Genomic DNA, 17,337 nt, shown 5'->3' with positions numbered 1-17,337 from the left:
ACTGTACCAAGGCTAACTTCCGGGCCATGAACAGCCCATTTAGAGATCTGTTCCAATTTATTTGTGTTACGAAAAGTTGTCCTAAGCAGCTTTTTCCTCAAAGCCACTGACTGACGTTGAACTGTGCTTCCATTATTATTAAGTGCACTTAAGAATGGACTTCTCACTGAAGATGGCAATTTTTTGGCATTCTCAGAGTGAGGTATTTAAAAGGAGGTAGAAGCATTTTAGAACGGCATGTTTTTGGAGCTGGGACAGTCAGGAATGAGGACTGGGCAGATCACATTGTATTGAATGGCAGGGCAAGCTTGAGAAGGCTATAATCCTGCTCCTATATTTATGTACGGAGTCATGCTGCTGTTACTGTATGTCCTGTCCCAACGTGTGCATATAAGGGATAATGAGATCACAGGATCAACGATTAGGAAGATGTTGAAAGGGCAATTCATTCATTTTGTTCAAGACCAATGTGAAAATAGCTCAAAACCCTCAAAGCACATTACTACAACAATCCATGCAAGATCTGAGGCAGATGTGTTTTGCAACAAACATTTATTTAAAATACATACACTTGAACATCAAAAGCAGAAAAATTAAAATTGCAACAGCCAAATAAGAAACTAATATAAAATAAAAATCATTTAAGGAGCCAATTTTTCATCAATTTTAATTGCATCAAAATAATAGGCACTAGCTTTGGTTTTAAAATGACAGAAAAAACAGAAAAACTCAACCCTTTCACCAGAGAAGTGCAACATTAGTCGTCACATCATCTACATTGCAGTTTTATATCACAAATTATGCTCTACTTAAGTTAGCAAATATGAAATATTATAGTAGAAAAACTATAAATCAGTGCTGTGCTATATGAACCACTTTCATGACGCCATCATCCAGGAAGGCACTTATAGCCTGCAGTGTCCACTAAAGGCTTAACTGCAAGTGCAGGTGCGAGCTTATATCCAAGTTGTCCAGTCACGCAAGTCAAAGGGAAAAACATTTGCACTGCTGTTATGATGCAAATTAGATGTCACCTTATTGACAAGTTGTTTTTTTTCAATGCGTGCCTGGACTTTTGATTAGTTTCAGGTATAAATGAATGGGATTTTAGGAAGGGACAACAGGACAAGGAAAAGGTTGTGGAAGTTGATGCACATGATCTAGGTCACCTCTAATTGATTTATAGTTTTACAGGGCTGTTGGCATTCAAAATCTCCAGTGCAGAGGACTTTGTTAGAGAATCTAATATTGGATTAACAAAATTCTGTCCCCTCTTTGTTCCACATATATAATGTTAGAGGCAAAGATTGGTGGGGAATGGGTCAGACTATTAGATAACATCATTTAAAAATACTATTTGGAAACATGGTGCAAATAAACCACATCCACTGCAAAGATCTGACAGTAGATTCTTGCTTTGAAAGTCTACCTACCAATCATAAAACCAGCTTTCACACATTTAGTAAAAAAATCATTTATTTTCAACTCATTAATCAGTAGTACATACAGGAAGGTAATCCTATATTTGTTTAAAAAGTGGACTTTCCTTAAAAGCTCCTAAATGAGCATTTCCTGAGAATGCATATGCCGTTTATGCAAAGCAAATTTTGGCTAGTAGCTGCAAAGATTTGATTCCACGATGCCTTTAACCACATTAAACTCTGCATATGGATCTGTAAATTATTCAAAAGCAATCCTATCTTTATATTACATTATTGCATACCTAAAACCAATAACATTCTCATTTGCATTCAAAAAGCTGCAGAGAGATTATTTGAGCAGTGGAATATTGCCATAAGAGCAGAGTAGGGTAATATAAAATAGAATAAACTTTGGCTCATTTATACTTTGGGAAAATTAAAGAGAGAGTCATGGACTAATGAAAATAAAGCTCCGAGCAATAATTCATTGCAATTAGCTCAGGAAAAGCTCGTTTTCATCATAACAATTTGCTAAGTTTCAATGCAGGACCAACTGGAAAGTGTTATCCATTCCACCTGCTACCAAATTGTGCCATGCACTCTGCTCACAATATTTTCCAATCATTAAGTGGTTGAAACCCAAGTCCGTAAAATGTTTGCTCATTTGCACCTCCTCATTCCTCCCCGTGGCCGTACATTTCAGCGAGCTTCCGGAAGCGCGGGCCCCAATTGTTCAAGTGGTCATAATCCTGGTCCTCATCAGAGTTGTTGGACGAGTTCACCGAACTTAGAGATTCCGCCTCCGAACCACCGCCTTCATAATCAAACACCAGGAGCGAGTCGTACGGAGGGGCAGTTGGATCATTGTCAGCGGTCTTCAGGTTCTGTGGGAACAAAACCAAGTGATAGTTAGTATAAAGCAGGGAACTTCTGAAGACCAGCAACAGCCCGGCTCAAAGGATTTTCTGCCAGGATAACGCGAATCTAAGTAATATTAACAAAATAATCCAAATTTCTACTTCTTGCATGTGTTGGGTTATGACAGTAATACAAAATCAACAGCATTCGAATTTTACTCCCCCCCCCCACCAGAGCAAGGTTATTTTAATAATGTGTAAGAAGGAACTGCAGATGCTGGTTTACACTGAGGATAGACACTAAAATGTTGCAGTAACTCAGTGGGACAGGCAGCATCTTTGGTGAGAAGGAACGGGTGACGTTTCGGGTCGAGACCCGTCTCCAGACTGGTTGCTACCCTACCTCATCAATAAAGGTGCCGATCTCATCAGGGTTAGCAGGGCGCGGCCGATACTGTGGTGCCATGAGGACAGGAGCCACATCATTGCGAACAACCTCCGGTCTGGCATCCAGGCCCCGGTGCAGTTGGCTGAGATCATAATCCTGTTAAACGAGACAGTTATAATCACAACATTGCATGGAGATATTTTGATACACAGTTATATAATAAAGATATTATCTGCCAACTGCCCAGACTACTCAATGGGACTCAAGCAAACCTACAGTGGACATCTTACCAAGATGATATGCTTCCCGTTTGTTATGAAACAGACAGGGCACACTTACTGACTGAGTAGAAGCTGGTAAAGTGTCCAGCCAAGGTGGGAGTGAGTTGTGGGTGGCTAGGCTTTATACGCATGAACTGTTAATGCAGCTTGGAGCAGGGTATTTGCACCTTGTAGATCAGTGTCACTCATGTTACGAGTCATGCTTTGGTAGTTATGCCCACTTACTTTTACAGTAGTCCTCCCTGCCTGTTCCCTTTAGAATTAGAAAGACGTGCCAGTATGAAGTTATATATGCTATGTCGTTAATAAAGTCTTTGGACCTTTATCTAGGTGTAAGGCTTCAGTTATTACAACAGCCGAAACACAACACACCTGAAGCATTAAGCAACCTGTCACAAGTGCACATGATGCAAGCGTTTGATTCCTTTGCAGGACAAGGACACAACTCTGGCCAAATGGGGAGGATAAAACATGATAGTGGAGTTTAACTATTTGTAATCATCTGCACCCTGACTCCCTGAAAAACGATTCCATTCATCACCAACCTGGTCTTCTTCACCACCACCTTCTTCATCATAATGGTAAACATTATCCCGAATGTCCTCCTCAGGCAATAAGGGCTCCTTCTTGACACTTCGCCTCCTTTTAATAAAGAGCAGGAGCAGGAGCCCCAAAACTAAAAGACACATTTAAAAAAATTTACTAGAATTTATAGAACAAAAAATATTTAAAGTCTTCAATTGGAAATATGAGTTTTTTTATAAATGTTGATACATTTAACTTACAAAGGATTATACATAGCATATGGATGCAATAGCAAAAAGCCCAGCCTGTAATGTAGATCTTTAAAGGAAAGGAATTGAACTCTGAAGGTGCAGTACTCGGCGGCTGTGACTGGATAAATATCCTAAATTTAAACAACTCATCCTGCAGTTATGAAACAGGAGGAATAAATGGAACTAAAACCCATCTATGGAATCCACAATCATTTTCCTTCAAACGAGACATAATTAACATTCATAACCATAAAAGTTAATAGAGCACATATGGGCAAGGTATTGGCAAGTAGAGAATGTTGCATGTAATTGGTACAAAAGGATCAAAAGAATGTCACATGACATCTCTATGTTTGAATGAGGTTGAAATAGAATTAGCTGTAAAAACAGTATTGATTATATATAAACATGGGAAAATATTGAGGGGAATGCAAAAAAACAAAACAAAAATACAGTTAGAAACTGACTGCTCCTTCAGAGTTCAATTCCTTTCCTTTAAAGATCTACATTCCAGTTGGAAACTAAGTGGATAATTCTTTGACCCAGGCATTGCAAACATTGTGGGCCAAATGACTTGCTTCACTCGTTTTCCAAATCACGTGGCATTTCTAATCAGCAATTTACTTGCACACCCTTTACAGCCGCCTCTAAAGATTGCAGGGGGAGAGAATCCTATGCCATCCTCGACCAAAGAGAAGGCATATACACAGAACCTCAGCTTAGTTGAAGATTTGGAATGAAGAAGATTAAGCCCAACTCTTGAAGCAACGATCACTTTGAAATTGAGATGATACTTACTCAACAAGGCCAAGATAGCGCCCAGAATAGCCAGAATGCCAGGGATACCAAAAGCAGCGGCAGCGATCCTCTGTTTACATGCTCCGTTTTCACAGTCACACACTTCCACTCGCAGTCCAGTGACCTGAGACATCTGTGGAGTCCCGCCATCTGTTACTCTCATGGAAACTTCATAGATGTTCGGATCAATTTCTCTTTTCAGCCGTAACAGCTTCACATCATCTGAACAAAAGATGGCAGATTGTTATGCAACCTCCGCAGAATCACGGATTGCTTAACTCGAAACGTGCCAGTTTGCAAGCTATGGGGCGATGGCCCCTTGTGTTTGTTCTCATCAGATTATTAGCCTTGCTGCTACCTGCCACTTTGATTTGGCCCATGTCTTCATTCCCTTCATCCAACTCCACCTCAATTTCCCTCCTGGGAAAAATAAAGTTCTATTGTATCATAACCAAATCAACTGAAATACATCCTCAGGAGTGATGACTCCACTGCATCCAAAACTTCACGACGAACACATCACCCTCACAATACCAAATTGCACCATCTATCCCTCTTGTTGCTGATATATGCTCCATCTCTTATCATTAGACTGGTCTCCTAATCCTTCCCAGTTTCCTACATTGGAGTAGGTTCCTTGAAAATCGTGCAATATTCCATAACAAAGGCATGTTGCAAGATAATTGCTGGCATAATGAATGATTCTTTGGGTACGGTCGCGGGGTGACGCCTGTTTGATGATGAGTAGTCGCCCAAAGATTCGTACCTTTTTCTGGTCGCCGCTGGATTTTCGACACGTTGAAAATTTGCGGCGACCTGCTGCGACTATGATGGGTGCCGGCAAAATCGGGTAAGTGGGGCAGGCCCTTGAGGATGTGTGAGGGGAGAGTGGTGTGCTGATAAGAGGCAGAGTTAAGGTTCCCACATCTCAGCATTCAGCTTTCTACTAACGCGTGTATATCTAGCAAGTAGCAAGGCAGCGGACAAGGAAAGACTAGTCGTTGAGGATAAAGGGTTACAATGCTTATTAGTTCATCATTCTGTTTGTAATGTAATAAACTTACCCCTGCCTGTTGATTCAATAGTCCAGTTATTCTCAGCTCCATGAACCAGCGCTATTGCATAAGGAAACGTGTTGGGTGGAATGTCTTTGTCTACAATGGTCACATTCACAGGGAGACCATTCTTGTTGCACACCCGGTTGAGAAGTGAATTGGCAATGGGTGGATTATCATTGATATCTTCAAGATCCACAAGGATAGTCCCAGTACCAGTGGCAGGTGGACTCCCTGCAGACAAAAAGGAAAATTCTGAAACCAATTGCAAACATTGGAAAAAGTTCATGTTGTCTGGGACTAGTAAATTGTCTTTTCACATAGTGACCGAGGCTTCTTTCCATCTGTTATCAAGCTTTCCAATGATCCTTCCACAAGGCAGGATACTATCCGGTTCACCTCTACGTCATTGTAGAGATTGAACGTTTAGCTATAGACTGATGCGCTACAATGCCTACAAAGCATTTCACTATACATTGGTAACAATAAAGCTAAACTTGATGGATGAAGAATTGACCACTTTAGTTAATTCCTCCAGATGAACCGCAGGGTTGCCATTATAGCATTTATCTTAATATCTATTTATGAAGAAAATTGATTGAAATAATTTAAACTTTTTTATTTTTTATTTTTTTAAGCATTAGTATCAGCTACTGGTCCATCTTAGTTGGTATTTTGGACGATAGCCAATGTTAACATGGTCACACCCCTCCCATAACTCTGAGGAAAGAATTGCTGGGTAAGGCCAGGGTGTCATTCTGCTAGAGGCTTCCTATAATTACCCCAGTATTAGTTTAATTTTTGACTGCTGCACCTGGAAAATTACACAGATATACCTTTTTGCTAGAAATGATGGTGGCTAATTCACCACTGGAGCAGAAATGTAACAGGTACTGTACGTAAGGCAGCTTTTCAAAGTGAGGATGACTGATCTTAAAGGCGAAACGATCCTGCTGAAAACAGCAAATGCTAATGCAATCAATGGGAAACACTATGCAACGCAACAGCTGCTGCAAAACTTCACTTTAAAATGTTATCTTGGTTTAATATTGTTCCTTTATATTTACATTTTAAGGAGCAAAATCTTCATTGCTTGTCATAAAAACAGTTTCATTGGGAAATGTTCTGCAAATCTATTTACATAGCGAATATGAAATCATGTCATATATAAACAGTTCATTGCATAATTTTTCTGAGGTTCTAAATTTGCATTTGCGATTCGGTTCAAATGGACAATTTAAACAGTACTGATGAACTACATCGCAGATCAAAAGGAAAAACAAACATTGGAAAACTGCAGAACCAAAAATAACGTCATTTTGAAATTGGCTCCAATTTCTTTTCATTTGTACTTCAGTTCACCCTTGGATTCTGAAAACTTTTTAAAAGCTTCAATGCGAAACTACATGGAGGGACAGAAAAACCTCTCAAAATCCATTCCCACTTTCATATCAAGCATTAAATTAACCTCATTGTGACTGTCCTATGACCAGTGGATAAAAAATTGAAACATTAATGATTAGTGAAGGCGGCTAAACTATTACAGGACGTGGCCATGTAGATCTGTGGAGGCTCACCATCATCATAAGCCAGGACCGTGGCAGTGTAAATGTTATCTTTAACAAATTCTGACTCCCTATCCATATCGCTGATTAGTTTTACGATGCCAGTCTCCATCTCGATTTCAAACCATTGTGCTGGGTCACTTCCCATCCGGTACCTGCAATATATGCAAAATTAAATTCACGTACTATCACCGATCCCAAAGTCAAAAGAAAATGATGTTTTTTCCTCCCCACAAGCAATACAATGTTATTTTAAGTGCAGCCTTTGTGGAAAACTAGAGATTTATCAGAGCACACACACACACCCACACATATATATACACACACACACACACACACATATACATATACACACATACTTATATATATAACAAGATAAATAAGCATTATAAACTGGCCCTTTGGCCCAACGTGTCCCAGCTACACTCGTCCTACCTGCCCGCATTTACCCCATACCCTCCAAACCTGTCCTATCCATGTACCCATCTAGCGGTTTCTTAAACCTTGGGATAGTCCCAGCCTCAATTACCACCTCTGGCAGCTTGTTCCATACACCCATCACCCTTTGTGTGAAAAACGTACCCCTCAGATTCCTATTAAATCTTTTCCCCTTCACCTTAAACCTATGTCCTCTGGTCCTTGATTCACCTACTCTGGGCAAGAGACTCTGTGCATCTACATGATCTATTCCTCTCTTGATTTTATACTTTATTTTAAAACACTTAGCATGTGTAAATTATTAAACTGACTAGTTTAATTTATAGCCAAATTAGTACGAGGGCTGAGATAAACGGATCTCACTTTGTGCCGCTTGTTACTGTGCCCCATTACAGCTGGACAGGCCATATCCACTAGTGGATGGCCGTACAGCATTAAAAAAATCCTTAAATTATATCCTTTTTTAAAAAAAGACAATGGCAAAACAGACTACGGCCTATTATACAAGGTTTCAATAACATTGAAGACACAACCAAATCATTTTTTTCCCTTATCCCTAACCAGTCTGAAGGGCCTCGACCCAAAATGTAATCCATTCCTTCTCTCCAGAGATGCCGCCTGTCCCGCTGATTTACCCCAGCTTTGTGTCTTTCTTCATATCGATAATGATACCCAATTTGCACTTTAAAATCTAATGGTTTACAGGAGTGACAAAATACCTATACCCTGAAAGGAAATGGATGATATTGAAATTATAAAAAAGTGCACGCTAAATATTTTGATAGGTACAAGAGACTGCAGGTGCTGACGTCTGGAGCAAAAAGAAAGCTACCGGAGGAATTCAGCTGGTCAGGTAGCATCTGGGACAATGCAGGAAGCTTAACTGCGGAGAGCCGCAGGGGAGGACTGCGGAGAGCCGCAGGGGAGGATATGGTTTCAGAAACAGAATTCAAGATAACTTTATCTCTGGGATAACAAATTTGTGAGAGGGAATCCCTCATCACAAAAAGCTGAGGCCAACTCATTCAAGACCGAGGACAGATGATTTTGGTCTGGCACAGATTATAGGACACAGGTAGGAAGGTGGAGCAGAGGCCAAAGATCCGGACAGCCAATATCTATTTGAACAATGGAGCAGGCTCCAAGGCTGCATAGCCTCATCCCATTCCAATGAAACTATCTAGTATCTAACTCAAGGTCCCAGCATTCATAATTACAAAGAGCATTCAACAGATATTGTCCTGAACTAAGATGGCACAAAATGCTGGAGAAACTCAGTGGGACAGGCAGCATCTCTGGATAGAACGAATGGGTGATCTCAGGTCGAGACCCTTCTTCAGACTATATTTGGTGTAAACCAGCATCTGCAGCTCATTCCTACACACAGTGTTGAAACTACCCACCTTGTAGCTCTCAATTAATAATCCTACTCAAAATAGCAGCTCAGCACAGGAAAATATTGCTAATTTGAAGGTGTCCCCATATTTCTATTTCATACCTAACATTTTGGTGCTGTGCACTGTCTGGGTCCTTTGCCTTGCTTGTAGTGACAGTACTGCCAACCGGTAGATTCTCAGGATGCGTGCTAGTCTTTGTTTCTGGAGTAAATATTGGCGCTTCATTGACATCAATCACGTTGATGGTTACTGTAGCTGAGGAGAGTGATAGGGTATCAGGGAAAGGCATCTGATTCCTTACTTCAATTGTCACGATATGCTTATGGCTCTTCTCAAAATCCAGGGGCTGCATTGGAAAATTAAAAAAAAAAAAATCAGTGATATATTGATTAAGCATTATAGACAATAGACAATAGGTGCAGGAGTAGGCCATTCGGCCATTCGAGCCAGCACCGCCATTCAATGTGATCATGTCTAATCATCCCCAATCAGTATCCCGTTCCTGCCCTCTCCCCATATCCCCTGACTCTGCTATTTTTAAGGGCCCAATCTAGCTCTCTCTTGAAAGCATCCAGAGATCCTGCCTCCACCGCTCTCCGAGGCAGAGAATTCCACAGACTCACAACTCTCTGTGAGAAAAAGTGTTTCCTCGTCTCCGTTCTAAATGGCTTACTCCTTATTCATAAACTGTAGTCCCTGGGTCTGGACTCCCCCAACATCGGGAACACGTTTCCTGCCTCTAGCGTGTCCAAAACCTTAACAATCTTATACGTTTCAATGAGATACCCTCTCATCCTTCTAAACTCCAGAGTGTACAAGCCCAGCCGCTCCATTCTCTCAGCATACGACAGCCCCGCCATCCTGGGAATTAACCTTGTAAATTCCCTACGCTGCACTCCCTCAATAGCAAGAATGTCCTTCCTCAAATTAGGAGACCAAAACTGTAAACGATACTCCAGGTGTGGTCTCACTAGGGCCCTATACAGCTGCAGAAGGACCTCATTGCTCCTATACTCAACTCTTCTTGTTATAAAGGCCAACATGCCATTCGCTTTCTTCACTGCCTGCTGTACCTGCATGCTTACATTCATAGACTGATGAACAAGGACCCCCAGATCCCGTTGTACTTCCCCTTTTCCCAACTTGACGCCATTTAGATAGTAATCTGCCTTCCTGTTTTCGCTACCAAAGTGGATAACCTCACATTTATCCGCATTAAACTGCATCTGCCCACTCCTCCCAACCTGTCCAAGTCACCCTGCAATCTCTTCATGAAAAACAATTTAAACAAAAATATGTGAGATAAATGAAAAAGTCACATTGACAAATACAATTAAATATGCAAAAACTACAGGGAATATCCCAACAAAATGCTTTTAGAAAGTACCATTTGATCAGAGAGCTAAAAGCACCGTGTTGCTTCACAATGGCAAGCAGGAAGAATTAACTAGACCAAACGTAGACTGGGAAATACCTTTGCTCAGTACCTACCCAATCCCCCAGTTGCCAAACACTTTAATTCCCCTTCCCACACTGCCGCCTCTGTCCTGGGCCTCCTCCATTGTGTAAGTGAGGCCAAACGCAAATTGGAAGAACAGCATCTCCTATTTCGCTTGGGCAGCTTACAACCCAGTGGTATGGACATTGATTTCTCTAACTTCAAGTAACCCTTGCATTCACTCTCTCCATCCCTCCCCCACCCAAGTCACACCAGCTTCAAAGTAGTCTTGTTGAGTCCTTCATTGACCTGTTGACCACTCCACAGTATTCAAGACTGCCCTAGTTCACTCCCCCGTCCCAAGGGATTTTTTTGAACAAACTCTGTAGTCGTGTCAAGAGAATGCTCCAAACGTCTCATTGCAAGATCGTTATTGCCTTGCACATGTGTCATGCATGTTATATACACGTTTGCAGCCTATTTTCATGATTGTCTAAATACTGCCACACACAGACATGAACTGATGCACTTTTATTCTGTACTAGACCAAATGCAGACCCGTTGGGTCTGTTCCCCCAACGTGCGGTTGCGGGGGGGGGGGGAGGCGGCATGCAGCGTCACACACACTAACTATCTCCCCCCCCCCCCCCGCACTCACACTAATTACCCCCCTTGATATTATATTAATATTATTAATTTGCTCCTTTTACCCCATAACCACCCTATCTACTGACGCATAGCCCCCAACTTGCAGTCACATCTAGAGATGGGGGGGGGGGGGGGGGGTGGCGGGGGTAGAGAGTGAGGGCAGAGAGAGAAGGGGCAGAGACAGGGAGAGAGACACACACAGAGAGAGGGGCAAGAGGGATAGGGGGGTGGGGGGGGGGAGGAGAAAAAGGGAGGGTGGGTGAGGGGGGGGAGAGAGGAGAGGGGGAGGGAGAGGAGAGGGGGGGAGAGAGAGGAGAGGGGGGAGGGAGAGGAGAGGGGGGGGGAGAGAGGAGAGGGGGGAGAGGAGGTGGGGGGGGGGGAGAGAGAGGTGGAGGGGGGGAGAGAGAGAGGTGGGGGGGGGGAGAGAGAGGGAGGGGGGAAGGAGAGAGACGGGTGGGAAGAGGGAGACGAGAGAGGGGGGGAAGAGAGAGAGGGGTGGAAAGGAGAGGGAGGGGGGAAGAGGAGAGAGGGGGGGAAGGGGGGGAAGAGTAGAGGGGGGGGAGAGAGAGGGGGGGGAGAGAGAGAGGGGGGAGAGGAGCGAGGGGGGGGACGAGAGAGAGTGGGGGGGCAGAGAGAGGGGGGGGGGGAGAGAGAGGTGGGGGGAAGGAGAGAGGGGGGGGAGAGAGAGGGGGGGGAAGAGAGAGAGGGGGGGAAGGAGAGAGAGGGGGGGAGAGAGAGGGGGGGGGAGAGAGAGGGGGAGAGATGCGGTGGGGAGGATGAGAGAGAGTTGGGGGGGGAGAGAGAGGTGGGGGGGAGAGAGAGGTGGGGGGGGAGAGATAGGTGGGGGGGGAGAGAGAGGTGGGGGGGGAGAGAGAGGTGGGGGGGAGAGAGAGAGAGGTGGGGGGGAGAGAGAGAGGTGGGGGGGAGAGAGAGGGGGGGGGGGAGAGAGAGAGGTGGGGGGGGAGAGAGAGGTGGGGGGGGGGGAGAGAGAGGTGGGGGGGGAGGAGAGAGAGGTGGGGGGGAGGAGAGAGAGGTGGGGGGGGAGAGAGAGGTGGGGGAGAGAGAGAGGTGTGGGGGGAGAGAGAGAGGTGGGGGGAGAGAGAGAGAGAGAGGAGGGGGGGGGGGGGAGAGAGGGGGGGGGGGGGGAGAGAGAGGTGGGGGGGGAGAGAGAGGTGGAGGGGAGAGAAAGGTGGAGGGGAGAGAGGTGGGGAGAGAGGTGGAGGGAGTGAGAGGTGGGGCGGAGTGAGAGGTGGGGGGGAGAGAGAGGTGGGGGGGGGAGAGAGAGGTGGGGGAGAGAGGTGGGGGGGAGAGAGAGGTGGGGGGGGGAGAGAGAGAGGTGTGGGGGGAGAGAGAGAGGGGGGGGGAGAGAGAGAGAGAGAGAGGAGGGGGGGGGGGGGGGGGAGAGAGGAGGGGGGGGGGGGGGAGAGCGAGAGAGAGAGAGAGAGAGAGAGTGCCTTTTTACTTCAACCCAAACCCAAACAACCATTTGCAGGCAGTGCTTTTTTACTTCCAACTAACCATATATTCATTTTCAAACCACATTATGGGTACTCACAGCTGTGGAGACATTTGTTCAGTGTCATTCAGAGCTCTGATTGAGGCACACCACTTGCAGAGACTGATTGAGGCACACCACTTCCTGGTTTTATAGTCCCTCCCCCCTGCCGCCAGCAGGGGCAGCAGAGAGAATGGGGAATTTTGTAAAAGCATTAATATCTCTGTCATATTTCATCGACGGGAAAAATCCTTGCACACATGCGGAGGGGGGCTCTGAGCGAGGTGGCCAAAAATGACGGCCGTAGGTGGCGGCGTTCTCTCGGAAATCGCAGCACAGATCGCCAAAAGCGGTCAAGAACAGAGTTTTAGTAATATAGATAGCAAAAAAATTCTGGACATTGTTTGCCGTGGAAATAAGTAGATGGCCCCACATGTGACCTTATTATGGAAGCAGTATATAATGACTGATCACAGAACACGAAGGGACATCTGCAAGCAGTCCTAGCGTGGTGGGTGTGAAGTAAAAGCGGGATTTCAATTGCATGCCACAAAGACCTTCACTTATGTGAATGAGGTGTGATTTGGGCCAATAAAGTGGCATCTCCCCCCCCCCCTATATCTCTGGGATTTAACCCTTTTGAGATCCGGTGTCAAGTGACAAGAGTCAAGAAGGGACGAGACCTGAATCGTCGCCAATTATTTCTCTCCAGAGATGCTGCCTATCCCGCTGAGTTACTCCATCATTTTGTGTCTATCTGCTGATAATCAAACCAAGATTCAATGAGCATGTGATGTTATTTATTACCATGTAATAAGGCCCATTTTCTGCCCTTTCGTGAAAGCAAAACTACCATATTGTTGGCCTGACTGGGTTTGGTTAATCTAATGTTATTTACACCAGTATTTCGTTTTACATGGAGAGGACATCAAGGCAATTTTCCACATTATCAGGAGATGCCAATATTGCAGCCGTTCCAAACTGCCCAAATCCCATCTCAACATACAAAAATGTGTGGTTACCAGTGGACTGGAGTGCCATACCTTTATCAATTTAAGGATTCCATTATTATCCAAGTCGGTCCCCACAGTGAATTGCTGTCTCTCATTCCCAAAGATTATACTGAAGTTTGCTTTCCAGGCTGGTGTATATGCCTTATCGGCATCAGTTACAGGGTGCCTTGATACATCATAATCCACTTCATTTTCTGGAGCACTAACAGTAACCTGCAATTAAAAAAATAGTAATTATTACAAGTTGTAGGAGCAGAATTAGGTCACTCTGTCCATTAAGCCTACTCCCCCATTCAATCATGGCTGATCTATCTTTCCCTCTCAATCCTAGTGTCCTGCTTTCTACCCATAACGCTCGACACATGTACTAATCAAGAACTTATCAATCTCCACCTTAAAAATATCCATTGACTTGGCCTCCACAAGTAAGTAAGCTTGTGGAGGCCAAGTCAATGGATATTTTTAATGAAGTCCCCTTTATCCTTCCAAACTCCAGCGAGTACGGGTCCAGTGCCTTCAAATGCTCATCACATGAACCCAATAATCCCTGGGATCATTCTCGTAAACCCCTCCAGACTCTCTCCAATGCCGGCACATCCTTCCTCAGATATGGAGCCCAAAACAACGCGTCTGACCAATGCCTAATAATGCCTCAGCATTACATCCTTGTTTTTTTGTATTCTAGCCCTCTCAAAGTTAATGCTAGCATTGCATTCCCCTTGCTTACTGCCGATTCGACTTGCAAGTTAGATTTTTGGGAATCCTGCACCAGCAATCCCAAGTCCTTTGCATCTCCGATTTCTGAATTCTCTCCCCGTTTAGAAAATAGTCTGCGCCTTTATACCTACTACCAAATGCATGATTCCACATTTTGCTACACTGTATTTCTCAGCCCACTCTCCTAACCGGTCAGAGTCCTTCTGCAGAGCCCTTAACTTCTCTACACTCCTGCCCCTTTGTATCTTTAATATCTTTGTATCACTAACTTTGTATCATCGGTAAACGTGGCCACAAAGCCTTCAATCCCCTAATTCAACAGGCTTTATGATTTACAGACTGTTCCAACTCAACACCCAAGCTAGGGTGGATTCAACTTTGTTCTCTTCTTGCAGCCATCCAATCTCAAAAAGAAAAATCTCCATTCTCCTGAAGCCTCTAACAATTTACCACAGAATGGTTCCCAAAATACTCTTGAATATTGCCCAAATGAGCTTTCATTTCGCAAGGATAAGGGGAGCATCTCTCTAAGTCACAGTTGATTAGAGATGGTCTGGGACTTTGTAATTCCAACTCCAAGTGTACAAGGTGCAAGCACTTCTTTCACAAAGTTAAAAGATCCTTTGCCTGGCAAACACAAGTGAAAATGGCCAGAATATTATGCAATGCTTCAACATTCCACCTCAAACAATTAGAAACATTAATTTCATGTCAAGTTTAAGGATCCGTTTTATTGTACTCCGCAGGAAATGTTTAAAAATGCAAAAGGAAAATGGTAAAATATGCAAAAAAAATAAATCTTTACCGAAGTGGTCACAAATTGTGGGGCATTATCATTTCTGTCCAGAACAGTAATTATTGCTGTGGCTTTGGTATCCAGCCCTTCACCGTCACTATCTGCTGCTTGAACTACAAGTGTGTATTTATCGTATTTCTGAAATGAAATAAAATTAAAGAGCATGTTTGAAGCGTATTCTTCATAGTCAGATAATTACAACACATTCTATAACTACATTGGTTAAAAAAACAAACTAATTGACAACCACTTGAGTTCTCAACCCATGGTCTGTGGCACCACCTTCAATAGTTTGTCCAAATATCCTTCAAATGTAATAAAGGTTTATTTTTTTCACCATGCCCGCCAGGAGAAAGTCTTTTCCCCCAATTGCCCGCTAATTCTGCCAATTAAATTAATACCACAGATAAAGTGTCTATAGTTAAAATGGCAACTATTAAATGTTCCATCGGCGCCTTTCTCAGTAGCTCTAACTGTAATTTGGCAACATTCTTGCAGTTTTAAATGTCTACAATTTCCACATTAATTTCTTCCATCCCAACAGAAAAACATCTCCCAAGGATTAATGACCAACAAGTCCCTAATGTAGAGAATATTGCCCTTTTCCAAACATGCTACATCCATCAAGGGCCCCCAAGCCCCGTGGTCTCCAATACTTCAGCATCACTGCAAATGAAGTTTATTTATTTAGCTTAGAAATGCAGCTTGGAAACGGGCCCTTTGGCCCTCCGAGTCGGCACAGACCAGCGATAACCCATACACTATTTCTATCCTGCACACTAGGGAGAATTTACAGAAGCCTATTAACCTACACGTCTTTAGAATGCGAGAGGAAACCAGATCACCCAAAGCCCTTGCGGTCATAGCGAGAACGTACAAATACAGGCTGCAACCGAAAGTCAGGATTGAACCCAGGTCACTTGTGCCACAAGGCTACAAATCTACTGCTACCCAATATTTTAAATAGGCACACTCTTTATTCATTAAACCAAGGAAAAACCAAAGGGATGCTTCAAATAAGAGTTAATATTTTCACCTACAAACTCTGCAGTGAAATGTACAGACTCACCTCCCGATCCAGACCTTCTGTCAGCACACTGATCAGTCCAGTTTTATCACTAATTGTAAACATAGATGCCTCAGGAAATTTTGGATCTTGATCCTGAATGGAATATTTGATCATAGAATTCAAATTATCTTTCTCATCTGCGTCCGTGGCTGTCAAGTTCATGATTGCAGTACCTGCCAACAAATGTACATTAAATTACATCAGTATAGACACAAACATTTTTCTCCCAAGCCCATGGAAAATATTAGGTTTAAAAACTGAACTGAGATACAGACATGTCAGCATTTTTCAACAAACCAGCAATACTGCAATCTCATCAACCCCATTGTCATAAACACATTTTATGATAAAAATCTGCCGGTTTGTTCAGTACAAGAAACAATACTCCAAAATACTAATATGAGAGCATGACACAATTAGATAGAACTGGATGAAGTAAGGGCCCCACTGTTAAGTTAAACTACTGCACCACAATAAAATGCAGAAGTTCACACACCCTAGAACCTGCTTCCAACACAATGTTCCAAGGCTCATCTGCACTTTACTACCCATTCCTCACACTTTCTTCACTACCCAACAAACACCTCCATTTTGAATGCAACTCGATGGCTCCCTGGAGCAAACAATTCTAAACATTCACACCCATCAGAAGCAATTCCTCCCGATTACATCTAGACTAGATAACCTCATACCTGGTTTTTGAGTTTAGAGATAGTGTGGAAACAAGCCCTTCGACCCACCAAGACCATGACGACCAACGATCACCCAGACACTAGTCCTATCCAACACACGAGGGACAATTTACAGAAGCCAATTAACCTACAAAGCTGCTCATCTTTGGAATGTGGGTGGAAACCGGAGTACCCGGAGAAAACCCACGTGGCACAGACAGCAACAAGTGGTCAGGATCAAACCTATGTCTCTGGTGTTGTAAGGCTGCAACATTACCGCTGTGCCACTGTGCTGCCCAGCTTGCCCCATTAGGAGGAAAAGCATCCATCCTGTTGAAGCCCCTTACAATATTTCCTATGTATGGGAACAGGAATTAAGTTTAAAAATTCCCAAAGACAGATGGGAAAAATATCTTCTATATGTACATAACTGTTCGATTAATGCAAGACATATTCTAATCCAATTTAAAATACTACATAGACTATATTACTCAAAAACTAAACTGAACAAAAT

General features: G+C 43.5%; 1 protein-coding gene across 1 annotated transcript in view; it reads right to left on the bottom strand.

Annotated features, from left to right (window-relative positions):
• Positions 1 to 535: 535 nt before the first annotated feature.
• Positions 536 to 17,337, bottom strand: part of LOC116982457 (B-cadherin-like) — a 49,431-nt gene continuing 32,629 nt past the window's right edge. Inside the window, exons 7-16 of the mRNA XM_033035692.1 lie at positions 16,153 to 16,325; positions 15,093 to 15,221; positions 13,601 to 13,783; positions 9,078 to 9,322; positions 7,154 to 7,296; positions 5,586 to 5,810; positions 4,522 to 4,743; positions 3,493 to 3,623; positions 2,682 to 2,822; positions 536 to 2,305 (exon numbers count right to left, since the gene is read on the bottom strand). Coding sequence (XP_032891583.1) covers positions 2,096 to 2,305; positions 2,682 to 2,822; positions 3,493 to 3,623; positions 4,522 to 4,743; positions 5,586 to 5,810; positions 7,154 to 7,296; positions 9,078 to 9,322; positions 13,601 to 13,783; positions 15,093 to 15,221; positions 16,153 to 16,325 — 1,802 coding nt within the window. The 3' untranslated portion in view covers positions 536 to 2,095. The remainder of the gene's footprint in view (positions 2,306 to 2,681; positions 2,823 to 3,492; positions 3,624 to 4,521; positions 4,744 to 5,585; positions 5,811 to 7,153; positions 7,297 to 9,077; positions 9,323 to 13,600; positions 13,784 to 15,092; positions 15,222 to 16,152; positions 16,326 to 17,337) is intronic.

This window comes from Amblyraja radiata, chromosome 17 (assembly GCF_010909765.2).
Source record: "Amblyraja radiata isolate CabotCenter1 chromosome 17, sAmbRad1.1.pri, whole genome shotgun sequence".
Classification (NCBI taxonomy): domain Eukaryota; kingdom Metazoa; phylum Chordata; class Chondrichthyes; order Rajiformes; family Rajidae; genus Amblyraja; species Amblyraja radiata.
Note: the sequence above shows the minus strand (reverse complement) of the source record. Positions and strands in the feature narration are given on the sequence as shown.